Source organism: Lolium rigidum, chromosome 5 (assembly GCF_022539505.1).
Source record: "Lolium rigidum isolate FL_2022 chromosome 5, APGP_CSIRO_Lrig_0.1, whole genome shotgun sequence".
Lineage (NCBI taxonomy): Eukaryota > Viridiplantae > Streptophyta > Magnoliopsida > Poales > Poaceae > Lolium > Lolium rigidum.
This window is the reverse complement of record NC_061512.1, coordinates 133,084,464-133,111,901: the sequence shown is the minus strand read 5'-3', so window position 1 is coordinate 133,111,901 and position 27,438 is coordinate 133,084,464. Positions and strand designations below refer to the sequence as shown.

The 27,438-nt window shown below is 45.1% G+C and overlaps 1 protein-coding gene and 1 long non-coding RNA gene across 2 annotated transcripts; one reads left to right on the top strand and one right to left on the bottom strand.

The window, feature by feature from the left end:
- Positions 1-1,854: 1,854 nt before the first annotated feature.
- Positions 1,855-4,767, bottom strand: LOC124656435 (putative pentatricopeptide repeat-containing protein At3g08820). The gene is made up of 2 exons (XM_047195181.1): positions 2,270-4,767; positions 1,855-2,142 (listed from the first exon to the last, which is right to left on the bottom strand). Exon 1 carries the CDS (start codon positions 4,765-4,767, stop codon positions 2,734-2,736), a length of 2,034 nt encoding a protein of 677 aa, XP_047051137.1. The 3' UTR covers positions 1,855-2,142; positions 2,270-2,733.
- Positions 4,768-13,020: 8,253 nt separating this feature from the next.
- On the top strand, positions 13,021-15,335 carry LOC124651788. Its single transcript, XR_006987504.1, has 3 exons — positions 13,021-13,052; positions 13,567-13,744; positions 15,202-15,335. It is a non-coding gene; the product is annotated as an uncharacterized LOC124651788 (long non-coding RNA).
- Positions 15,336-27,438: the final 12,103 nt, after the last annotated feature.

The window sequence follows — 27,438 nt, the reverse complement described above, 5'->3', positions numbered from 1 at the left end:
AGGGAGTAAGGTGTGGAAGAAATTATGGGGCCTCCAAATTCCCGCGAAGATTAAAATCTTTGGATGGAGAACACTCCATGGATTGATACCATGCCTTGGAGTTTTGGCTAATAGACATATCTCTACTAGCAGCCAATGCCCAATATGCAACGTGGGGTGTGAGGATATACTACACACTCTGTTCACATGTCCGCGAGCCCAACAAGTTTGGCAAGGCCTCGGAATCAATGATATAGTTAATGGTGCTTTGCTAGACTGGTCGGGATCTATGGTGGTAGAACATATGATACTAAATTTGGGATCTTGCTCGTCGTTGAATGGAATTGGGCTGCCAGAATTAATTCTCACAGGTGCCTGGTATATTTGGTGGGAGAGGAGGCAATTCACGCATGGTGAGGATCTCCAAACAACTCATCGAAGTGCTATGGCAATTGGTGTCTTAGCTACAAACTACTGGAGGTCAAAAAAGAACCCACTGGAGAGAAGGAAAGAATTGTGGGCACGTCCACCAGAAGGTATAACAAAATTTAATGTTGATACAGCTTATGATATTGACCAAGGTCGTGGCAGTATGGGAGTGATAGCTCGAGATGCTTTCGGAAAATTCATAGCTGCTAACTGTAAGGAGATCCACTTTGTTGCTGATCCGTTCATGGCGGAAGCCTATGCTTTGCGGGAAGGACTGAGCCTTGCCCAGTTTTTGGGATGCAACAAAATCATTATTCAATCTGATAATTCTCAGGTAATTGATACTATTAAGGAGTGTGGATTTTCTGCTACCTCTTCGGCTGCTATCTTTGATGATTGTAGACTCCTCGCGACTGGGTTTAGAGAGATCACCTTCGAACATTGCAATCGGGAGGCCAATGAGGTTGCTCATGAACTAGCTAGGCATAGTTTTCATGATCGTATTGATTGTATTTGGGACGATGATCCCCCTAGCTTTTTACTTGCTAAGCTCATAAACGATGTAACTGTATTTGAGAATCAATAAAGTGCGCCAAATGGCTTTCCCTCAAAAAAAAAAAATGCATAGCCAAACCTAACAAATTGGAGAATTACAGTACTAGCGTTTTAGAATTAGAGCATCTCTAGTAGACTCTTTAAACCGTAATAATTTTGAGGATTTGAACGCATTTTTTTTAGCCACCCATAAAAAATATGCAAGGCTTGGTTCAAGCCCGCATCGGCCGATATACATCGCAGACTCGCAGTCAATGCGAGCCGAAACCCTTTCCCCGCTCCGCCGCTTTACTTATCGCTCCAGCGCATCCACCACCTCCATTCCGACGTAGGTAGCTCAATCGGCCACGTCGTCGCCAGATCCGATCATCCTGCGGCGCCATTGTGTCCGGTCGCGGGGGTGGTCAGGTTGGCCGTGGTGGGAGCGTGAGAGCGCTCGGACTACCGGTACACCAAGTACGGGTTGACCCTGCCGCTCGCGTTCTACCGGCGGGAGGTGAGCTTCTCCTCTAGACACAGCGCCTCCCTCTCTATCCGCTCTGCCTTTGCCTCCGTGTCGACCTCGCGCGGACCCCTGCAACCGATGAAGATGGAGGTCGACGACACGCCGAAGCCGGGGTTCACTCCCTTCGATTACGTTGAGGACACGAAGCTCGACAGGATCCTCCCCACACTCGAGGACACGGCCAACTTCTCCACGACCACCACCTCCCCACTGTCATCGGTCTTGCGTCGAAGATGAGCTGCCGCTTAGCTAAGAAGGCGGGCGGGTGGCGGAGGAGCAAGGCAAGGTCAAATGGTCAACGCGTCAACAATGATGAGTGAAGGCGTCGCCGCAACGCCGCCCACGTTGCCGCCACGGCAATAGGCTATGATGAGCATCCAGAGACGAATTGGTACATACTCCCTCCGTCCACATAAATAAGTGTACACGCTGAATTTTCAAGTTAGATTAGTAGAAGGGGAGAAAATTGCATTGGAAATATGGATGCCACGTTCACAACCTGACCACGAGACCGGATCCCCAGCACAGACGTGCGCCCGCGGCGTCCTTGGGGCTCGATCCCTTTCGCCTTCGTATCCAACCGCGCGTCCGCAGCGCCGGCACAGTGATAGGCCACCGGCACAACGTCCCTAGTACAGGGAGAGTTCCCCACACCAGTGATTTTAATAGCCTAGCTTCAATATAAATTTTTGCCTAAAATAAATTTAAACTCACAAATGGAAATAGAAATTCAAATCAAGTTTTTTACGAACTCAAAGTCAAATTCGGAAACACGAACTATGTGCTCCCATACTTGCATACCTACTGATCAGAGCAGTCCCTAAGAACTGGGTTGTCAAGAAACTCATCCTCAAACTCATCCTCAGTCCACCACCCCGACAGCTTGCCGTCCCAGATCAAGTGCATCTGATCGATATGGAGATGATTCCATGTACACTGTATAAGACTTGGACAGATAGAGTCCTACACAGTTGAGAATGACATGAGTTGTGCCATAAAACTCTTGACCATCAACTAAACCTAACACGTAAAGAGAGGCACAAATAGTCAGTAACATTGGAACTTATGTAATTAGAGCTATGCAAAAGAAAAAGAAAAAAAAACAGTACCTTCTGGTTCCTTCCAGCATAAACATTTCAGAGAGAAACATCAATTTGCTAGAGTTTTCTGTAAGTAAATCTATCTAGGTAGATCACATTTACCAGCCAAATAGAGATGACTTAAAAACTGCTCAAAATTGCAACTACGCATCTACTTTTCTACTTCTACCAGCAGTCGTTGCAAGAGCAACATCCATCTCTGAAACAATGAAGTCGGCTGTTATCCTGAACAATTATCTCCCGATGAGCTATCCTTGATATAAGTTTAATAGCAGTGTGAGAGTCAGTGCAAACCCTGAGGTTATTAGTGACCCTAATGGGCTCCCCTGGCCGGGTACTGAGAAGGCCAAATGCAATGGCAAGTTTCTCGCTGTAAGGAACTAGAGTGTGCTCCTTCTCGTGGTCTTCAAGATCGAACAGAACCACATCGGTAGTTGGGCTGTAACCCATGTTCTTCAGTTCCATGCCTAATTCATCAAGCTTTTTGTAAATTTGACCCGTGAGAGGATGTGATTTGTCTCCAACACGGAACTCGTGCACCTTACCAGTAAACACAACCCAGCTATATGCACAGACCTTCTTGACCCCTTTGGCCTTCACGTCCAATCCGAGCATCTTAGCATCCTTCCATCTGTCGCTGTTAGAGTAGATGTCTGAGAGCATGATGTAATTTCCATAATTCCTGGGATCTAGCAGGATGAGCTGCTTCAAGACATGCTCTGCAAGCTCCGGGTCTCGGTGGATCTTGCAGCCACCAAGAAGCGCACCCCACACGACAGCATTTGCCTTCATTGGCATGTCATTAATAAGCCGATGAGCTTCCTGGAGCAACCCAGCGCGACTGAGCAGGTCAACCATGCAGCCGTAGTGGTCAATCCGAGGGGTGAAGTGGTATAGCTCAACCATGTAATGGAAGTAGCGCCATCCATCTTTGACAAGGCCAGTATGAGCGCAGCTGCAGAGAATGCCGATGAAAGTAGTGTCATTCAGTTTGATGCCTGACTTCTCCATCTGTCCGACAAGGGCAAACGCGGTCTTGCCATGTCCGGTCGTGCCGAGCCCCAAAATCATTTTGTTCCAAACAGCAATGTCCCTCTTTCTCATCTGCTGGAATACTGACCACGCATCAGATGTGCTCCCACACTTGACGTACAGATCGAGCAGAGCAGCCCCCAGAACTGGGTCGTCAAGAAACTCATCCCAGTCCACCGCCCCAGCAGCTTGCCGCCCCAGATCAAGTGCCCCCAACCGCGTGCATGCCGAGAGCGCATCTGCTACGGTGTAGCGATCTGGCCTCACTCCCCGAGTCTGCATCGCAGAGAAGAGCTCCAGAGCCTCTCGGGGGTGACCGTTGGAAGCGTATCCCCCGATCATAGCACCCCAAGCCACGGCGTCCTTCTCCGGCATCTTATCGAACACCTCCCTTGCCTTGGCTATCTGACCACACTTGACATACAGATTCACCGCCGCAGTAGCCACGAACAAACGAGTCGCAATCCCCTCACGCACAGCCGCCCTCCACGCTACCTCCCCGGTGTCCAAGTCCACGGCCTGGGCGCACGCCGACAGGACCCGCACGGCTGTGATGCTGTCCGGACGCATTCCGGTCGCGAGCGCTTCCCTGGCAGCGGCGACGGCTTCCTTGTCGCGGCCGGCGTTCATGTACGCGGCGATGAGCGCAGTCCAGGAGACGGTGCTGGGGCAGCGCATTTCGTCGAACACCCCCCGCGCGCGGTCCAAGAAGCCGCATTTCGCGTAGAGGTTGAGGAGGGAGGTGAGGACGTGGGGGTTGGAGTGGGAGGGGAGCTTGAGGGAGCGGGCGTGGAGCTGCTCGCCGACGGGGAGAGGGTTGGGGAGACGGGAGGCAGAGTTGAGGGCGAAGGGCAAGGTTAGGTGGGAGGGGTCGGGGAAGAGGGAGTGCAGGGAGAGGGCGTGGAGGTGGAGGCCGGAGGAGAAGAGCGCGCGGAGGAGGAGATGGGAGAGGTCGGCGAGCAGGTCGAGCCGGAGGAGGCGGCCGTGGAGCAGTTTGACGGCGAGGGGCGGGAGGGGCTTGCTGGGGCTGAGGCCGCGGAGGAGGGCTCGGTGGGTTGACGCGGCGGCGGCGGCGGCGGCCGGCAGAGAAGTGGCGGGCGCGAGGGTTGAAGGCCTTGTGGGAGGATGGAGAGGCTCACTGCGCGCAAAATCTCTCAGCACTTCCATTTTTGCGATGGATCATGGATATCCATTTTTGTTTATTATTGTTTGTTGTCACGCTGAAAAGAAAGTGAACCTGATGTCGTGGCACCAGATTCCGTGAACGCGCGCGTGCATATCGATCGACGCCACTGTATTAGTAATTGTTTCCGTGCGCGTGACATGCGACGCTTCCTTGCCACCACTCTTTTTCTTCTTCTCTCGCAACAAGTCCCAAGGAAATTAAGCGCTACCATTCGCTCCCTTTTTTTTAGTTCGCGCAGGAGGCTTCTACTATTCCCTTCTCGACACTCGACACGGAATTAAGGAAGTACTACTACTACTTGTGCTCGTCGCTTGGACCTCGTCGCTCGGTACCTTTCTTCAAAACCAAGACTTAATTAATCCGCTCAAAAACTCTGTTCGCTAGTTTCTATTTTTCCGTCACTTGCTACACTCAAACTCGTTCGGTCGTTCCTTCAATTATTCCGGGAGGTTTTAATTCTTTCTTTTAGCTTCTTGCAATATCTTCTTCAATGGCAATGTCTGACTTGAAGGTCATCACTTGTGTGTCTTAAATGTGGGGTCTCAAGTTTGAAATACGATTATAAAGTTGCATGGCTTTCAAAGAGTTTAAACTCCACCGCATGTTACTATATAGTATGTCCATGCAGTCATCACTTTCTTTTCATTCCCTAATTTCTTGTCTTATGAGCCGGTGGTTAATGATGACTGCAATTGGTGACGTGCGATGGACGTCGACACACTATTATGACACATTCATGCAGCATGGTGACACCGTCGTCACATAAACTAACTCCCACGTGCTGATCCGTCATTGGTGCCCCAGTACTGCTACCAGCACCACCGATTTGCCTCTGCCGCCGCCAGATCGATCACTATGATCGTAGGTAGGGGACGTGGCCGTTGTTCGGGGGAGTTGGTGGGCGGCGTGGCCGGGCCCTAAGCGCCTCCACTGGATCGGTGATATGGAAGGGGTTGTGCGTCGCCTAGATCCGATCCAAGGTTTCACCCAAGACCTGGATGGAGTTGGTGCGCTCCTGGTGTTGGTCCTTGCCACACTGTTGGTCCATGCTGGACTGCCCCTCTCCATGTCTTCCGATCTGGTTGGTAGTTGACCGACGGCGAGGGGGCTACTAGTATTGCGAATTATCGTGGTGGTCCTCGGATTCCTCTCGCGCCAAGTGAAGATCGGTCGGAAGCTTCTTCCCACCGGGCTGGCTAGATTGCCGTGTTCGGAAGGCCCTGGCGGCAAAATTCATTGTGAGGTCAATGCATGAAGATTGTTGGATTTGATGTTTTCGGTCGTGCGCACCCATGTTTTTTATCTGACCGTTTGATTTTAGAGGGAGCGCTTCGATGCTCTGCTGGCTGTTAATATCATAGAGCTCGTTTTCTTTCCATGGTGCTGGCGGAGAAGGTCATCAAAGCCGAGATCGGCGGAAGAGCAATGGTGATCGGATCTTGGTGGTGAGGTGGAATTGGATTGGTGCTTCGTGACTTCAAACAGTGACTTGTATGTGGGGGCGACTGCACAGGAGAAGTTCAGTGTTCTATCTTTCAGGGTGAAAATCCAAGGTCTGACCTTAATTGGTTCTGCCTGGCAATGTTTTCGTTGAAGGCTTTGTTTTAAGAGTGAGGAATTTCTTCAGGGCGAAAACCTAAGATCTATGATCGGGCGACGACAACATTTTTGCATTGTTTCCTTCTTGGAGGCGTCGCTTATGGAGAAACTGATCTTCTGGTGTTGTTTTGGTGGTGCCAGTGTTGCTGTTTCAAGTTTTCGATCTCTGTAGCGGGACTTTTATTTTTTGTAATTCTTATCTTTTTTTTGGCTGTGTGCATCTTTTATGCCATTAAGGCATTATGTTATTGCAGAGGTTGGATGTAATTAGTATCTCTGTGATATTAATATATGCTCTTTATCGAAAAATGTAGAGGATTGATATTAATATAGGCATTATGTTATTGTAGAGAACCTACCAACAACTAACACTCCCCAATTGGATATGCCCCATCAACTAAGCCTAGGTTGGGCCACTGCCTCCACCACGTTGTAGCACCCTTCCAACATCATTATAGGTATGGTGCCACACCATCATCTCCCTAAGTCGGAGGGAACCACATCTTCATTGGTGACGATGTTGCCCTCCCTCCACCCTAGAATTCGTGGGTTGAGTCGGTAACTTTGTGTTAACGCCCCGAAAATGAGCGGGAAAACACTAGAAAGATGATTTTCACAATGCCGATCTATACCACACAACGACGAGACGACGTGTGAAATGACGATAATATATCATTTAAAACATAAAATACTCGCATGTTATAACACGGGCGACACATAAAATCATAGGCAGTAGTTGTCTCTCCTAGCATAACTCACGTGAAATGATTGGTAAGTACTACTAGTAGCTATATCCATGCATGAAAGGAGGGGTCCTATAATGTGTGACAAGGAGATGTCACATCACATGATGGGTATTATGCTATCATTTCATGCATAAAATAATAATTTATGCCATAAAAAAGGACATGAAATGGTGGTCATTTTTTTAAAAAAATAATGAATGGCGGTGAGATGGCACGTGACATGATAGATAATATTAGAGATCCTTGCATCAAATAAGGACCACGAAAAGGCTCCATAATTTTGAGTGGATCTTGATAGCCTTTTGTCAATTCAAGCTCATGGGTCGGTTTCGGGGGGCTTAGACGACTTTTTTTCAAATCCGAATATAATCTATGTGCATAACAAAAGGGCATGCATGCATATGGAGGGACATTTGCGAAAATGACATATCATAGTTCATGCTTGGGCCAACAAAAAAGGCTCCGTCAATTTTGAGCGCCTCTACTCTAGGGCGGTCATATTTATTTCAATTTCCCCATATATCTAATTCTATTTTATTCCGAGATCGAAAATATAGATATAAATCTCATACCCTAGCTAGACCTTGAGCCTACATCTAAACCTTAGAACTAACTCCAGAGTCTAGAACCTTGACTTAAACCTTATATACAAACCCTTGACCTAAAACTAAGAGCATCTTCAATCACGCCCCCAAAGGGATTTGGGGCGCGTCGGACGTTTGGCCGTCCCCAGCCGCGCGCCCCAAAGCCCTTTTCGGTCCAGCGCGGACCAATACGGTGTCCGGCGTCCCGAGCCCATCCCCGCTACACGGGGACGCTTCGGGGGCGTCAGACAGATCGAAAACCTGCGTCGCGAGTGGCGGGCCCGATTCGTCAGCGACGCAGAGGCATGCAACGCTGCAGCTTTGCCTTAATGGCGACGGTGGTTTCCAGGGCGGTGCAGGAGAGACATCCTTTCGGCGCTGCACCACCTCCAAGCGTCTCCGTCGTTCGCATTCCCGCTAATGTTCGCGCGCCTTCTCCACCGCTTCATGCACTTTCTCCCCATCTCTTCTCGCGCCGCCACCGGCCACAAAAGGTTGCCTCTGCTCTCCATCGCTTCCACAACCGCCGACAAATCCATGCCTCCGCCTCCACGACCCCATGCCTCGCCGCCTAGCCACCACATACGCAGTGATGAGCCAAGCTGGTGGCGGCGGCCAGGATCCTCCGCCACCACCTCCACCTCCGCCTCCGCCTTCACCTCCCACGTTCAAGTTTGACTACGAGGACGACGAGGACGATAACAAGGAGGAGGACGCATATCTCACGGCGATGAACGAGCAGTTCATGGCCGAAGCATTGCGAGAGGCGGACGAGGAGGAGGCGGATCATGCGACCTACGACGCGAAGCAGTAGCTGCGGCGTGAGGTGGCAGCCGCGGAGGATGACCACGACTGGAGGGGCCTGACCCGGAGGGGAAGGCGGCGGAGCAGAGGGCCATCCTCACGTGCTTCGAGTCGCTGGAGAAGGCCGAGGATGACGCCAACTAGGCACTGCAACAACGGCTCTTGGAGGACGCGACGGCCCACCGCGCTCAGGCGACTGCACAAACAAATGGAGCGACGAAGGCGGAGCAGCGAAAGAGGGAGGGAGGCAACGACGGGGCGGGCCGTCAAGCGCTTTGAGGAATGGCAAGTAGGCTAGGGGTGATCATGTAGACATTTTTATTCGAACTTGTAAAATATAATCAAATTTGAATAAAATACTTTATATTTTTTATTACTAAAATGTTTTGGGGCCTCGTTTAGGGGACGCGGCTGAAAACAGACGTGCCCCCCAAAAGCGGCAGCATGCGATGGTGGCCTGCAAACGCTCGATCCGCCTCTAAATCCAGACGTGTTTTGGGGGACACAACTGGAGATGCTCTAAGATGTGTTTTGGCTTTTCCACTTCACACCCAACTCAAAAAGGAGGCCTAGCTAGTTGTGACAAAAAGGTATTCGACTGTTTTGAAGTGGGAGTTCGATTTGGGAAGGAGGTGACACTTCATATTAGCGCATTGGATTTTTTTTTTTCCAAGTTGTTGATGCAAGTTCGGTTGCTTCGGAGTTGGAACTTTCCACTCCGAGTCCAGAAACTACCTATGAGCTAGTCGTGTTTGTGAAGTGTCACTTTATAATGTTTATTTAAATTTCCCCTTTACAAGAACTTTATATGCCCTTATTAGAAGTCCTTTCCAATTAACTACGGTAGGGTTTTCGACTGTTTTCAAGGGATTTTATGTGTTCGGTGTTCCCATGCATGTTATACGGTTCCCAAAACTAAAATATGTAAACTTGTCATCGAAGAAGATAGTGAATTTGTGTGACTCCCCTCTTTGATAGATAGCCCATAGGAATAAGAACAGCTCAAAATGATGATGAGTTCGTACAAACTTTGTTGTTTTACGTGAATCCATCCCTGATTTAAGGAGTAGGCATGCGTTAGTTAGTATAGCGTTACCCGGGATTTGCACAAATTGCGACGATAAATAAAGTCAGAGTACCAATAAACGAAGCGTCGTGCATGGAAACCATAAAAATCTCGCCGCCCAAAAAGTTTTAATTAAGGATATTGATGAATTGGTTGGGTAACAAAACATGAGATGCAGCGTCGCGTTTCCCCCCAAACGCACAAGACATTCTTTCTCTCCCTCCCTTAATTGATCCCCATTCTCTTCATGCGGCCGCCGCTAGCCCATCTCCGGTCCGGCGCTCCCCAACCTCGCCTCCTCCCCGGCTGATTGATTTCCTCTCCGGCGAAGCTTCTCAGTGCTCCTCCACCTCCCCCGACGCGTCCCCGACAGTTTCCGAGGTCACCGACCCCTCCATGGAGCGCTTCCATCGCAGATCGACGCCGTCACCCACATCGCGCCCAGGCTGGCCTGCTCGCCGGCGCGCGCACACGTCGCTAGCACGACGGGCGGCACTCCGTCGAGCTCGCCTACCCGCGTCCGAGCGCGTGGTGGCGGAAGGACGCCTCTGCACGGGAGATACCGCGCCCCCATTTCCCAGCTTACTAATCCACCGCAGCAGTGTCTGCGCTCCGACGTTCTCACCGGGGACAAGGCTGGTGAGGAAACCTATCTCGTCTTCACGCTCTCCCTCCCCACCATAGAACGAATGCATGACGCTGCCTAGAGTCTAACAATGCACGATTTTTACTACTGTAGTAGCAGGGACGGAGTGGGCGACGGGAGGAAAGGGGTTTGTGTAGGCCTTGGAGCGGGTGTATAAGAAGAAATCAAAGATGATGCAGCCGGCAACATGCTGGTCAACCTGCTGTGGTGGATGAATAGCCACGACTCGTTGGGGTTTGCTGCTGCTGCCGCTCGTACAGCCGGTGCGGATGCTGATAGTGGTACTGATAGTTCACAGAATGCTCTTTGATATGGGAACCATCTTTGCTTTGTCCGTTAATTGGTTTGGTTTGCTGAAATAAATAGTACGATTCTGCAGTGCTATTTCGCTAGAATAAATAAATAATAAAACAAATGTTACTTCCTTGTTGTCACCTCACCACTAATCAAGAACACACATTTGCTAGTCATTTGCCTCCTATATCTTAGGATTTAATCAAGTTTGATATTATGTATAGCCACCTTCTCTAATCTTATGATGTTCTTGAAAAGTTATATCTTGCTTGAAAAGTTCCATCCTAATTTATATGTGGCCACAGTTTATCATGCTTGGCAAGTATTCAGCTAAATTAAGTTGAACATTATTCTGTTATTACATTGAGCGCATCCCATGCTTTGAATTTTCCACTTTAGGTGAATTTTGAGAACTGGATCCCTATTTTTCCCCTATATCTAGCCTCTAATAATGATGTAACTACAATTGTCGAGAACCTCATTTGTCAAATATTGAAAGCTTTTCATGTTCAGAACTACATATATTTGTATATCAAAACTTGAGAACCTCAATTGTTAAACCTGTATTCTTAACTCCCAAGTATCTCTCTTTATCCATGCGTGAGAAGAGGGATTGCAGCTATAGGAGTACATGCCGCGGTGGTGCTGTCTCATCATCGGCTACAATTATCTCAGGTGATTCCTTGGGTTCCCCTTTGATTGTCCCATGGCTTGCTGTTTCGGCCAACGATTCGATGCTCTGTTTCTGGCCATGGCTTAGCCACTAAAATTTCTAGGAACTTGTGGTGCATTTTTGGTACTGGAATGTGTTGTTGGTGGTGTAGGTTAGTCAGCTGGTCACCATGATACAACTTTGCATGTTTTTCTGGTTTGCATTTCTATAATTTTCCCGAGCTTCTAGAATCATACATCATATATGCTGTTCAGTTCAGGGTTATGCTTCTGCACATTGCATTCATGGCTCATTATTGGCTGTGTTGGAGAATTGTTGAAGTAACTTAAAGTTCAGTTTGAAATGACATTTCCTGTACAAGTTTGTCACAATATTCATATTTTGATGCAAGACTTTTTTTTATTCTCTTGGTGACACTGGACTATCACATGTTTCACTCGGAACTCGACCTCCTCTTCTACCTCTAACGCATGATCGCCATCAACTCAGGTCTGTGCCTTTCCCATCGATTTTCTTCCTCTGTTTGGATGCACTGCGAATTGGGCTGCCGTTTTGTTCTCGTGTACAAGGTGGAGAACAAATTTGGGTGTACAACTGATGTATTTGTGCTGCCCGTGAGTGTCTCACTACATAGTTTTGATTTCTTAGAAAATACATAATTTGTATCACCTAAGGCATAGTCTCTCGAGATTGACCAAGATTATGAGTGTTTATCGTATTAATCTGTGGTGCAACAATTGTGCTTGATTCGCTTTTTCTCAGCTTATGTCCTTTTTCGTGTTTGCAGGCAGTCCGTGTGTGATGTTGTCTTCTTTAGGGCCCTCGAGCTCAAGAATGTCAAATTCAACTCTCATGTTGCTCAGGCTGCGGCAGCCAGCATTGATGTCCTCGAACTGCTGCTCGAGCAATAGCCGTGGGTAGGTGCCCTGGTAGCTTGGGATCAAATATGAGGTCACCTTCAAGACCTAATTATGTCCTGCCACTCCATACTATAACTGGGTTCCAGCCAAGTGAAGGTGAAAATCTACCCTAGCAACCAAAAAACATGATATTTTTGGTTATGGGCTCATTATAATTGTGGCAATAAGGTTTCATCTTTGGTTTCTTGTGTTTTCTGTGTGTGGTTGTTCAGCATCTAATGCAGCTTCAGATTCGTCGTGTATACTTTGCGTTGTTAGAATTGACATGCATAGTCATCAAGTCTACAAGTGTTGCCACTGTATGCTTTTTATTTTTTTCTTACCGATGGTTAAGATGCTAATTGGTAAAATACTAGTCTGCTGTATGAGTTTATTCATTTTTGGAGGATATGTTGGGAATATGGGAGCTTAGTTTTGGTGTTTATTTAAATGTAACAAAGATGGATTTACTTGTTTGAGATGAGATTCCACTGTGCATGTGTAGTGCAATAGTAAAAAAACTATTTGCTGTAGTTTAGTTGTACAAGTAATGTAACCGTTTTTCCCTTGAGTGTCTGTCCCACTATTTTTCCTAGATATAATTTTGATTGATTAAATATTACATTATTTGTCTGCTAAGATTTTGATTTGTGCATGTTACCTGCTGCCTCACATGTCACATCAAGCATAGTCTCTACAGAAGATGATTCGAAGTGTTTTTCGTATTAATCTGGGATACAACAACTGTGCTTGATTCGATTTTTCTTGGCTCATGTTCATGTTCCTGATTTGCAGGCAGTCCATCGTCTTCTTCAGGGGGCTGCAGCTCAAGAATGACGCCATCAGCTCTTGTTACCCAGACTGTCGGTCCCCGAGCAACAACTGCGGGGGTGCTCTGGTGGCTTGGGATCGACTACGATGTCGACCTCCATACTATAACCGGGTTCCAGTGAAGGTGAAAACCTACTGCATGGCTACAGATCAAAATTATGATATTTGGGGTTATCTGCACATTGAATTTGTGGTAATGAGATGTAATCTCATTTTGTTTTATGTGTGTCTGTGGGCCGTTTAGCATAGTTATAATTTACATACACGGTTTGCAAGTAAACAAGTGTTGCCACTGTAATTGGCAAGATGCTAGCCTGATGTATGAGTTTGTTCTTGTGCGAGTCTAGCTAGGATCTGATATACTTCATTTTTTGAGGATATGCAGGAAATGTGGGAGCTCAGTTCTGGTGTTCATTTAAATATGATAAAAAAAATCTTGTGCTGGGCATGCTTAACTAGGCGTGTTGCTGATTTTGGCTGTGCCGAACCAAAATCACCTTCTAATCTCGTGTAAATTATTAGGGATTTATCGTGTACCCTGTTTCTTGATGATTGAGTGAAGCTCCTGCAGTTGGGACAAGCTCCCGGCTCCCTCATATTATTAAGTTTTGATTCTGACCATATAATTTTGTTGAAAGGGTGTCGTCGTGAGTGTGGAGCAGCTGGAGCTGGGTGAAGGAAATGGATCAATGTCGCTTGTTTGAGGCTGGACTTGGTCGAGTGCAACCTGGAGAAACAGGTCGAGGCCAGCATAGTGTCTGCCAAGTACTTACGGACTATTAAATGCTACAATGAGCTTACGAGAACACTGCCAAGGTACTGGGTTTATTTCCCTCTGATTTGTGCTCTTTTGGTCTTATTTATGCTTATTTGGTCTGGTATGTATCCCTGCAATTGAGATGGAAAATTTGTGGTACTCATATGTATGCTTCCAAATCTAACTATGATGGTTAATGATCCTGGATATTTTTTGGACTCTGTGGTAAATGTAGCTGCCATTTACAAAGGGGTTGGTTCTGAATAGTTTACCTTACAGTTCATGGTTTCCTATTCACGAGTGTGTTTAGAATCCTTGCTGATCCTGGATATTTTTGGTGGTATAAATCTATCATTTCAAGTGTCTTCTTATTTCGCTTTCAAGTGTTGTTTTGGCAATGCTGTTTGAATAATTAATCTTGTCACATGTGGGGTGACAATGATTTGCATCTGTAACATAATTCATATATTGCTAATTGCTCACTACAGCTACATGTAAGTAGTCATCATGATATTTGTAAAAACTCAGGACTGAACATTGGGGAATTTGATTTAAAATGTTGTTTAACCTCATATAATTTCTACCAGTACGTCTGTGGTTCGTCTTTCTTACATTGTGTCAATTGTTTTCAGGAAACAAGCGTCATTCATACGTAGCTAATGTTTAGATGAGACACACAACTATTATTTCTGAATGTTCAGTGAATCAAGAGGGCTCTTGTCACAAATGTTTTATAATCATTGAAATGTCCGTTAATATATCTAGTTTGTCTCATGATTTGGGAGTCATTGACAACAAATTATAGTACTTTACTGGATACTTCTCTTGTACAATTTGTGTACCTGCATTTTCCATGAATGTCCTCGGAAAAGCAGAAGAGTGTCTATTTCTCGCACCATTTCCTCTTAATCACGCGGTGACGTTTATTATACACTTTATCTGAAGAAATTGACTTTTATTTGGTTCATATTTTGCGTGTTCATTCTCGCCGGCTACGCGCAACATCGAGCTCGGTTCAGTTAAACGCTGCACTCTATTAAATAACAGTTACATGTTTACTAGAATTACTTATGCTAAAGCTACTTGGAAATCTGGAGTTATTTAGCTCATCATAACATTAATTAAATTTCTCTTCATCGACCATGGTTCTGCCATAGGGAGGTAAAATCCCTCATTTAAATTTTGCAAACAAAATAGCTGGAGCTGGAAATGATTTGTCGCTGGTAGGTTTCTGTGCTTATGCGAACCTTTTATGGTTTATGGGTTTTATATGTTACTGTGTGGTCTTTTCGAATCACGCAAAACATTGACATTTCATTATTTCGGTGCAACATCGATAGAAGATCTGTGCTTAGACACACTATACATTGCATTCACATAATTCCTACTTTAGTGTACAGAGTTATTGAATTGGATATGTTACCCTTTGTAAGCAGCTTTCACTTGAAGTGCTCTGTGTATACATATCGATGCGTTCTTAATAATTATTACCATGCTTGTTTACTTGTTTATGCAGAAAATGGTACAAGAGAAGTGGGAGAAGCTCGCATGCAAGACATGAAGGTCAGTGGGACACGTCCACAGCATGCATGAGGTCGAGCTGCTCGCCCCCAAGGCCCACCATGGCGACCTCATCGTCGCTGTTCAATATCTCTACCGAAAGGTCGATTTTTTTCTATGGACACACGCGGATCGATTGCTGCTATATTATTCAATAGCGTTCTGCACCATACTTTAGTGATCTATGGTCGAACCAAATAGTCTACTTTATGATTTGATGATTTAACTTGATGTTGCACTTCAAATTGTCTTGTTGTTGCAATGGTGTTCGTTATCTAGCTATATGATCTGCTTGTCTTGTTGGTGGATTCTATCAATATGTCGATGTTCATGGAACAATTGTAATTTCAATTTTGCTGAATTGATATTTTAGGTGTTGAGAGAATTTGTGTCTACAAAGTCTACAACTTCACAAATCAGTATACCTCTAGTGATTGACGGAATATATATCACTTTTAGGATCATGCACTACATGATTTATATCTCGTATTAAGCATGATCTTGTGTCGACATAAAATTCTGTGTGTTATGGTTTAGTATTGATTACTATGGTCAATTACACTGATTAGGCTTTATTTGACTGTAGTTCCTCATTATTGGTCTAATCCTGATTCCTATCTCTTTTGTTCATGGTATTGTATTATTTTCTAGGTCTATTTGATGCCACGGTTTAGCTAATAGTACCAAGTAATTGATCCAGATTACTGACATGATATGCATGATTTATCCTAATCATGTTATGCTGTAATTTATCTTATGTACGCTACTCTTAGTTGGACAATCAGTCCATCATGTTGTTTCAACATAGCATTGATTTCCCCGCACCATTATGTTGTTGGTTTATCTTAGGACACCAAAACAGAAGCTTCTAATCCTATATGAATAGTGTTAGGGCGTGTAAGATTTAATGGTCCCTCTCTTGACAATAAAGAGGGGCCAGCACTATACTTAGTACTGTGGTTGGTTGATTCAAACTTAGTATTTAAGGTTCCTTGTTCTCAACGATCTGATTTCTTAAGTTGAAGAAGTCAAGGGTGGAGTTGTGTAACTTGTGTCTGCACTCTAGTTACGCTACCTTTACCACCAACTCTTCATTCATTTTACCAGTTCTTTTTTGCTTAGTAGTTCCGGCCTCGTAGCATGTCATTTGTTTGTTTCCTTTCCCTCTGATAATATACCATCTGGCCTTGTTGCTTGAAGTAGCAATATTCGTGATCATCATACCTGTTGCCTATGAAGGTGTGTCCTTGTTTCTTGTTGAGCTGGATGATACTATCATGTATTGTTGTTTTACTAGTTCAAGATTGTTGAGCTGGGTGTTTTATTGCTTTGTTATCTTCCTTCTTGATCTGACATTGAAGTGTTCAATTTGCAAATCCAGGACTTCGATGCCTCTACACTTGGCTGCTCGCCATAGTCCTCATAGTCCTCCACCAAACCCCGAGGCTGGCGGCTAGTGAATCCCTTCCTGCCCTGATCGTGAGGTTGCCTCTCCTCACCTTGTTTGATATTTTTCTGGACAATGGTGTGTTAATCACACTTTCTGTTATGTACATGGAAATATGTGTAGATGTTTGCATTTGCTAGGGATATCTTAATAAATTGTGAACATCCTTTTTCGCTCTTCCTCTGGGCTAGAGTTGAGGTTTGCTTGACCTAGTTTTGATCTCTATTTGCCCTATTATGGAGTGCATGGCTTATTTTGGTGCTTATTTGAGAATCTTGTTACCTTGCAAAAGCCCAACAAGACCTGGATATTAAGTTTGGTGTTTAGTATCAAATTCTGAATAATGTCAACATCCAAGTCTTTTACATGCATTATTCCTCTACATTGTGATCTTGGTTTCATAGAAAGGACACCTCCATAATTTGTTAATGTCTTGCAGTTTACTTGAGGCACAGATTCTGACCCATAGTCTGAGACCTTTTGGGTCCTTGTATTTGCAAGTTAAAATATTATTGGTCAATATGTTATCAAGATCAAGTTAAAAGTTGATTTTGGTTGGTCATGTTGCATGTTCTCTGATCTGCGAATCTTATGTGCATGTTATGGGTCCAACAATTATGTCCTGCTGATCTGAGCCATCTAGTTATATTAGTGCAAGTCTGGGTTGTGCTAAATCAGGTTGGAATTTTGTTCCTTCTAACACTTAAGTTTTATGATATAGGTGATTTGATTAACTACTTTTGTTTTGGTAAAAAAATTCCAACACAAATTACGCCTTCCGTATGCTTTGCTAAACCTGACTTAAATAATGATGTTAGCGATCTGCTCTGATGTTATTCTTTGCATCTGTAACTGCATCATTTTCCATTAGTTTTACTAAGAACTGCTTGGCGAGTATTAAAAATTAAACTACCATTCTAATAGATATTCTTTCTTTGCAATTCGTGGATTTGCAGTTAGCGCTAGCAATGAATATTGCTTCATGTAGTTCTTTGTCAGTTTAGCTTCCTGGCTAGCTGTAGCTACAGTCTATGAATACGCACTTTGGGCAAGTGGAGCAGGGAGGCAGCGGGATTGGTTATCGGTAATTAGTTTCCTAAGATGACATCGAGTTTAAGTTGTCACATAGACCGATCTATCTATTTCCAACGTTTGGTGCTGATACATATATTTAATGTTGTCACAGTTGCTAAGATAATGCACACACCACATATTTATATGTATTTCTATGAGTTGTATATAGTTAGTGTGCTGTTGAAAGTAGTGGGTACCAATCAATCAATGGGTTGTCACTCTCTACAAAAGATTCATGTCACACTAGCTAGTTAGCTATCCTTACTGACATTTGTCTTCGCAAGAAGCCTGTGGTACAAATCTCATAATTTTTCCTTTTGGACACATATGGTCTAAATTTCATGAACCTGGGACCTGGAACCTGGAGCTAGCTAAGCTGGCATTTGGTGCTCCATTTGATTTAGTCTTTCTCCTGGGCATACTTCGTAGCTAGTGTCCCTTGCATCTGAGCTGCAGATCTTCATGCGTGTTCACGATGACTTCCTCCACTCGGTTACTAGAGACAAGAGCTACAACGACTTGTAGGTGCCTTCCGATGCCTTTTACTGATAATTTGGTGTTGTTTGGCTACCCGTGCTACGCAATCGTTTGTGGTCGCGAAGATTGTGAATTTAGCATTTGTTTTTTACTGCTCATTTGTGTTTGTGGTTCTCTGTGGTGAAGTGCTGATTAGATGTCTGGTAAAATCCATTCGATTAAACAGTATGCCCTTTACTGATAATTTTGTGTTATTTGTCTACCCGTGCAACGCAATAGTTTTTTGTCGCGAAGGTTGTAAATTTAACATATGTTTTTGACTTCTCATGTGTGTTTGTGGTTGTCTGTGATGATGAAGTGCTGATTAGATGTCTGGTATAATCCATTTGATTAAACATTCATCTTATTCATTTCCATTAAGATACATCTTAGCAAGCTTCTGTGAATTTAATCATCTTATTCATTTTCAAGGAGATACATTATAGCATGGTTGGAATCTGTCTTACTCCCTCCGTCCGGAAATAAATGACTCTGGTTTATCTAGATTTGCATGTATCTACACACTAAAACGTGTATAGATACATTTTAATCAAGAGAAATCAGAGTCACTTAATTTCGAACGGAGGAAGTAGATTTTGTGGGAAAACAGTGAAATTTCATACTTTGCCTACCATCTTGTTATGTTTTGTTGTTGGCTCATTTATATGGTTTCACCAATTCACGGTAGCAGACTGCCAGCAACCTGGTTTTTTTTTATATTTTGTGAATCCTGGCAACCATTTGGCTCTGGAGTAACTTTTTTTTTTTTGAAACAAGGCAAAAGATTTGCCATTTTCATTGATTAAGAAGAAAGTTTTTAGGAGTCTTACAAACCACAACTTGACTAGGATGTCAAGTCGAAAAAAACAAAAGCCTACTCTCGCGGTATTACAATACTCAACGCTTTAGCCCCCGCAACGCTCCAAAGAGTAACTTCTTCTTTGATTTTGGAAACAACCATGTTCAAGGTTGAGACATCGCTCCGAAAACGCGAGCATTTCTCTCCTTCCATATCTCCCAAGAGACCAACATAACAAGAGATTTCATGGCCTTCTTAGAGGGCCCTTGCTTGTGAATTCTTTCACTCCACCAATCTTTGACGTTACGCATAGTGTGCCAACTAGTTGGATCAACATCATGGAGAGCTAACCAATCCTTCACCTTTACCCATACCCTAGTTGTGAAAGAACACTTGAAGAGAAGGTGAGAGGCGGTCTCATTAGCACGATTACAAAGCTTGCATGTACCGCAATTTTGCCAACCTCTTCTTTCGAGTCTATCCGCCGTCCAAACTCTATTTTGAATAATCAACCATGCAAAGATCTTGCATTTAGGAGGGGCCCAAGGCTTCCAAACTAGAGAAGGCATGGATGATTTGGGATGTCCCAAAAATTGCATGGAGTAGGCCGACTTTGAAGAGTAGCATCCATCATTTGTGAGTTTCCAAACAGTATACTATTCAAATGGGCACAAGAACGGAGACTTGAGTTTTCTTCATTCACTAGAGTTATTGTCTCATGCGAGTAGAAGCAGTATACTAATGGGTGTCTTGCATGGGGATAATGGTGGTATACTAGCAATTGAGCTTGCGGTGTGTGGAAGTTAGGCTCCCAGTGTTTGTTTACCTATTTGGTGACGTGGCAGTTCCGGCTCCAGCGGAGCTATTGCTGGACTGGTCGTTGCCTTCCGCGACCCAACAGGTATCCGTCCTACATAAAGTTTATGGGGAGAGTTTATTTTCTTCAGTCCCACAACAGTAGGCTACTTCCTAGTGCCAGAAAGTAAACACGCGTAAAACAGAGTGTACTCTTCTAGCATTCATGTCGTTATGTATACTTGGTCACTCCATATTTGAAAGTTTGCCACTGTAGCTAACTTGAGATAAATATAAGCTTTAAACTAAGGTTGTATGAATGCAACAAAGAAATGGTAAACGAAGAGTAGAATCATGCATTCATGTCGTTATGTATACTTGGTCACTTCTGAACCAAATGACAGCTTTGTCTACCAGCCAGGCAACACTTGTTTTATGTTGCCATGTGAATCATTGATTTTACGCAGCTGCTAATCAAACGTTTCATGCAGCTGGTCATGGAGGACAGAAGGAGATCTGCCAGTGCTCGCACCCTTATCACTGCTCCGCTATGGCTGGGAGTGGTCGACTCCTCCCCTCCGTGGCACAAACTCTTGGACATTTTGTCCCAGCATCAAGCTCATGCAACCCAGGAAAATCTTTATTGATTGGATGGCGTCTTACTGTGGTGAAGAAGAATCCATTGGGATGGCTCGTGTTCATGTGTTTCTCATCGCTGGAGTTATATTTTTCTCATCACTGGAGTTATAGTCCTCACGCGAGTATAAGTAGTATACTAATGGACTGTTGTGTTGTTGTAGCTTGGGAGGCTAGTGTCTTGCATGGGGAAGTTAGGAACCCAGTGTTTGTTTACCTATTTGCTATTTGGTGACCCTGCTGATCCTGCTTCATCGGAATTGTTGTTGGGCTAGCTATTGCTTTCTGGTACCCAACAGGTATTTTTGTGTAGTTTATTTTCTTAAGTCTCACCACAGTAGTCTACTTCTTGTGCCAGAAAGTAAATAAAGTAAAATAGAGCGTAACTCTTCTAGCATATTATTCACCTGGGCAAGGGCTATAGAGCAGCAGTCACATTTGGATGTTTGCCACTGTTGTTGCTCAGTTGAGATAAATATAAGCTTTAAACTTAGGCTGCTGTGTGAATGCAAGAAAGAAATGGTAAATGAAAAGTAGAATCATGCATTTATGTGGTTTTGTATACTTGGTCACTCCCGAACCAAATGATAGCTTTGTGTACTAGCCAGGTAACACTTGTTTATCTTTCCATGCGAATCATTGATTTTACGCAGCTGCTAATCAAGCTTTTCGTGCAGCTGGTCATCGAGGAGATCTTCAGCGCTTGGACCGTGATCACTGCTGGGCTATGTCTAGGAGGTGGTCGACTCTTCCCCTCCGTGGTGCAAACTCGTGGATATCACGGTAACCAGCTATATCTTTGTTGATTGGATGGCCTATCACTGTGGTGACGAAGAATCATTGAGATGGGCTGGCGTTCATGTGTTGCTAGTTGTTGTGCCCCGGTTTATACCAGATGATGTATTTTTCTCTATTTTGAAACCGCACATGTAGTGATAATTTTAGCATGTGTCTTCATACTGGGAGTTGTTTGATTTATGTCTGGTTACTTTGTTAGACGAGGCCAATAGTGTGTGTACGCCCTCGTGCGCGTGCGTGTGAATATGAATGAAGAGGCACTAGCAGTTCATATAGGTTTTAATTTGCTAAAATGGCTTATATAGTTTGGTAAAACAGCTTATATTATGAAAGAGAGCGATAATATATATGCGTGTGATATATACTACGTATACTGAAGGTGTATTTTCATCACAATTAATTGTTGCTTGTTACAGTTTACCTGCTCTGTGGAATGCTTGTGGCAGTTTATTTGCTAAGTGGAAAACCATGACTCGAGGAATGGATCAAATCAAATAATAAACAACGTTATTCAATTTAATCATCCCAATTAACGGATATAATTAACCGTACATGAATATTACTAGTTATAGTTTATTTGCTCTTCCTATCTACAAAACAACATGATTGAAGGTAGCAGAATGGTCGAACGACATGCATAGAAATAGTACTCCCTCTGTAGGTTTACAGGTGTATTATGCATTTCGAGACAAAATTTTAACTACTTCAACAAAATATAAGATATATATCACAAAAATTGTACTATTAGAAACTTCTTTTGAATATGAATCTAATGGTATAATTTTTGCGGCATATATCTCATATTTTATTGACCAAATTTATAGTTAAAATTTTCTCCTCAAAATTTATAATGCTCAACTGGTATGGAGGTAGTATAATAAACAAGTTGGTGAGATGTGGGAGTAAAAGCAGTTTGACTCTCGATGCATGCATGCAGTTGAGCACCCAATCGATTTACGGGACAAATAATAGTACATGAAACTAACATTGAGTTCTAGATAGCACAGTATTAATTGATTTTCAAAGGAAAGCAAAAGAGTCCCGATGCCTCCTCTCTCGAGGCGCTAGGCAATTACTACAGCGGGGCACGCAGGCTTGCAGTCAGGAATTTAAGAACTGACGTCCATGTCAGCGATCCTTGACATGAATCATCCCAGACCGTCCATCTATCCTTAGGGATCCATGTGAAGAATCATCTAAGCCCTCCGTACATCCATCACTATCCAACAGGTGATAACAGAGACTGCCCCTCCTCATCTTCTTCTTCCCTGCAAGCCTCTCCATTTCTATATATACGAGAGCCTCATCACTGTACGCGTGCGAAACGCGTGTGACTTGAGACTTCGACTTTTACTTGTCGAGGAGAGGAGAGGAGAGGAGAGGAGAGCGCAGTCTGGCATGATTGAGGGACTTCGCGGGGGCGATATTCTCCTCTGAGACAAGACAAGACACAGGTTAGTATATCCTCTTGTACGTGTTTGTTTCCATGTTGGCGCATGATTGAATCTTGTAGATCATGTCTTGGCTGTTGTTTGAGCCCCATATATACTAGTACTCAGATTCAGTAGCTCCCTTCACTTTCAACACAGTACTTTCAATACAGTAATGTAGTCACGACATCAGGCGCGAGGCCGTGCCTTTTCTTTGACTCTGGATATCCATCGCAAAAAAAAATGCAAGTGCTGAGAGAAGGGGTGTCTTCTTTGACTCTGTCCACGGCCGCCTCCTCCTCGGGCCTCGCCGCCGCAGTCGAACATGCCGCCGGCCCACTCCGGCTCCACCACCTCCTCCACGGAGTCAGCGTGCGCCAACGTTTTGGGGGATTGCTCGGTCACCGACAGGGCGTCGAGGTCGCCTGATGTGTCACTTCCCAGCGGGCGAGGACGGGCGCTGCGACCCCGACCGCGGTGAAGCCGTCCTCCACGACCTCGGGGCGGGTGTTCCCGGTGAAGCACCAGTAGAGCCAGCAGAGCGCGTACTGGCAGACGACGGTGATGTGGAGCAGCGCGACGACGACGGCCACGTGCGCGCGCTCGCCCGCGCGTGCCTGGCCCTGGCCGCCGCCCTTGCTGCAGTACGCGGCGCGGAGCTCGGCGGCGTCGGCGGGCAGGCGCCAGCGGCAGAGCAGGAAGAGGTGGTGGAGGAGCGCCGGGTGCTGGTAGAGGCTCATGAGCGTGAAGAGCGCGTTGAGCACCTGGTTGTTCACCTCGGCCCAGTGGCTCCTGGCCGCGGGCGCCGGGATCGCGCCGTCGAGGAGGCCCAGGAGGAGCAGCGCCAGCATCCCGCCCGAGGCGCCCACGCAGAGGAGCCACAGCAGCAGCGCGGCGTTCATGGGGTGCGTGATCCATTCCCTGCACGTGGAGCGCACGGATGCCCAGTCCACGGCGACCCAGCCAGCTGACGACGACGTCGTCGGGCCGCCGCGCAAGAGACCGAGCAAGTCCTGCCGGCGAGGCCTGTCGAGCTTGGAAGCTGGCGAGCGATGGGGCGCACGCGTCGCCATTGCTGTCACGAGGAAGATGCATTGCGGGTTGTCGTGCGCCGCATGCACCTGCGGACAAAGCAATTTCAGTGAAGCACAACTTGTGCAAACAGTAGTAATATGCAGGTGGTGGATTATTCAGATTTGTACTGCTGCTATGGAGTAAAATCGGCGGCTTTGGAGATTGGGATCCGTCATCAATCCTGCTTCGCTTGCCAGCCGACGGTCAGACTTGGGGGCGGCTTGTTCTGCTCCAGCTTCCTTGGAAGGAACCAACACCAGGTCAATTTTGAGCTTCCTGTCAATTTGGGAGGAATGCCATGCCATGGCGTGGTTGCAGCTGCCGTTGTGGACTTGATGCAAAATCTCTTCTTTTCTTTCGGCCCCGCGGGAGAGGTCCGTCCGTGAAAGCCATGGCTGTCCACTGTCATGGTGGTTGGACGTAGCTAGTGGACTTGGGGTCCATCAAGCCAACCTGCCCATCGACAAGCAACAGCACTACTACTGTGTATGGGCTCTGCTACTGCACGGAGTTCGTTCGGAAGGCCAATCAATGGAACGAATGGCCCGCGCCCCTGCCCTACCTTCTTCTTCCTCTCGCCGTCTCGCGTGACTTGTTCTCTTGATTATTTTTCTCGGCTTGCTGTCTCACCGCCACCGTTTCCCAAATTTATCGGGTCATCCAAGGTAGGCACGATGATTTATTCTCTGTGGTCGCCGGCACGCAAGGTTTTTCCCCGGCTCCCCACAGCAGGTCGCCGGCGTCGACATCAGACTGTGTGAGCTGAGAGACAGCGCTATTGAATTGATGCATGTTTAGCGCCATGACAGCGTCGATGGTAGGCCGGGTACAGATCTTTGTCGTTGCCGTGAAGATGGACGAGAGGTTGATGGAGGTGACGGGTCCCGTAGCATGTGCATGAGGTGCTCGTTAAATAGTCTACTAGACATGATGAGCGCTCCAGTTTCGATTAGAGAGTGTCTGGCGGTATGCGATGTTCCCGGTTTCTATTGAATGAGAGTTTTTCTTTGCTCTCCAGAAAATAATGACATGTTAACATGATCTTTACTCATTATGGGATGTGTAGATGTTAAGTGGTGGCTTCGGGTATTTTGATGTATGTTTTTATTAGAACTCTTTTGAATAAATTAATAAAAATGTCGCATGCTTCTCTTCGATGCAGCAGGAGGCATTCCCTCCATTTCGAGAAAAATAAAAAAAAAATGTTCATGAAGGCGCCTAATGTTAGTCAAAAGTCAACGTCTTCTAACTTTGATCAAGTTTTTACAAAAAATATAAACATCTACAATATTAAATCAATATCAATAGATTCACTATAAAATATATTTTCTCAAAGTATCCATTTCATATTGTAGATACCGATATTTTTTCCTAATATTTTTGTCAAAGTTAGCAAGATTTAACTTTTGAGTAATCTTAGGCGTCTTATATTTTGATATTTTGAGATGGAAGGGGTAGTGCCATGCAAACCGGATCGAAAGCTAGGTTGTTGGAGACTTGGAGTCAGCTCTCTCAGTGCTAGGTTGTTGGATCATGCGCATCGTGTGAGAGGAATTGGTGAGTTGTACACCGACGCCTTCTCCATCCTCCTTCCTCTTCCTTAACCGTCATTTCCACCAATTTCCTCATTCTCCTGCTCCTCCTCCCCTGCCCGGCTGCTCTTCATGCACAGTGGTTTTTTCGACCACAATCTGAAATGCATTTTTCGTTCTGAATATTTGTTACGAAAATGCCAATCTGGTCTGATTAAGGAGCCCCACTAAAAATCTTGACAACCAATCTATCCCTCTGGCAGCATGTGACCAAAATAATAAATTAATAAAACCATTTGTGCACACTGCACACACACACACTTTCTATATCTTAGCAAAATATACATGTTTAAGTTTCATAAAATCTTGAAAATAAATCACCCACACATGTATTGAATTGAGGCTTATGCATGTAATTTTTCATCAAACAATGATGGCTTGGTGTTTGATGGCTTGGTAAGTTTTTTAAACGAGAAAATGTGAATACTACAAGTCAAATTCCAAAACACGATCATTTATATAAGTTTAGAGGTAAGTTCTAGATTGGGGTTCCGGCGTGATGAAATCTGGAATAAGTTTGGTGTATGTTACAAGACTTTCCTCCCCAACTCTAAATTAGCCCAACACTGAGATCCCTTTTTACAATATTTAAAATAGAAAATATAACATAGTAGAGATACCCAACCCGTATTCATGATTAGAAAATAAAGTCTATAAGAAACCAGCAAATCTTCAAGATTTTCAAATTCGAGGCTTTCAAATTCTTTCTTCTTCCATCACACAATCTTGTACATTTCTGAAGACAGCCGAAGACAGATACCAACCCACAAGCACGTAAATACCAACGAAAGTTCTCCTATAGTTTTAATTTGAACAACCATGTGAAGGTTAGGTGCATGTGCACAACCATTAAAGTCGTCAACCATCATCGACAAGAGTACCAACACCAATATGTTAGGAAAAAACAACCAAATAGCCTTGTTGACATCGTTGGGGAGTCAAGATGACAAATCACCATTGTCGAGGAGGTAGCAACCGGGAAAATATTGCAAGGATAATCATCCTCGTGGCAACCATGACAAAATATCCAAAATCGATCCGATGAACCAGGATCGGAAGAAACTACCATTTAAACACTAAAATTCAAATGGCTTATGATTACAACAATGGCTATAATTCTAACAACAATTTTCTCAACGGCTATATTTCAAACATCTACCTTTTCAGCGGCTAATTCACCAACGACTATATTCCAGTTATGTAATACCATTCACTCCCACCTCCCCCCCCCCCACCCCCAACATTTCTTGTTGTGGATTCTCCCATCTCTCTCTTACAGTAGAGTGAGTGGATACACATTTTTTTTATCAATACGCTCATGAATTCCTTGTCATCTTCATCCTGTGATGACGAACTCATTCTTGCATCATTCATAGAGTGCAAGGAGAGAAAGGGAAGGTGAACACGCGACTCCATGCCGGTTCCAATCATTGACGTCTGAATAATTGTGGTACCAAATGGAGAAGGTACTCCAAGACTACTTTCAACATGGGAGCAAAGAGGCCTCACCGGTATGTTAGGAAGTATAGATTGCATGCACTAGGTTGGAAATTGCCCTAAAAATGGCATGACATGTTTAGAGGCTTGCACTACCACCCTCTTCTCCTTCCCCACCACCGGTATAGCCCACCCCTTCCTATCCTCTCCTTCTCCCCTTCTTCCCCACTAGACGACCCGAGCAAGAGTCGCCTATCCTCGAAATCCTTCTCTTCCCGACCTCCTTGTCCCAATTCCCCAATGACACTCTTTGCTCTTTCTACAATCTTGGCCACCAAATCTGTTAGCTCCGCCTGACAGCAGGCACCGACCTAGAGAGGCATCGTTAACAGTAGGTCCACCCTAGCTTGACGCGCTAGCGTCCACTTCTCTAGCTCCCTTCTCTAGGCGACACGTCAAACCCTCCGCCCCTCCCATTCCCACTCTTGTGGCCATATTTGTGGCATGCGATGGCGCTTGGGTTGAGGACTCTGTCACCCATCCTGACCATCTCTCTATCTGAGATAAATAAAGGGAAAATTTCCTAGAGGACGTC

What these genes read in the sequence shown, in the direction of transcription:
- LOC124656435 (XM_047195181.1), bottom strand. Translation starts at nt 4,767, where the DNA reads ATGGAAGTGCTGAGAGATTTTGCGCGCAGTGAGCCTCTCCATCCTCCC.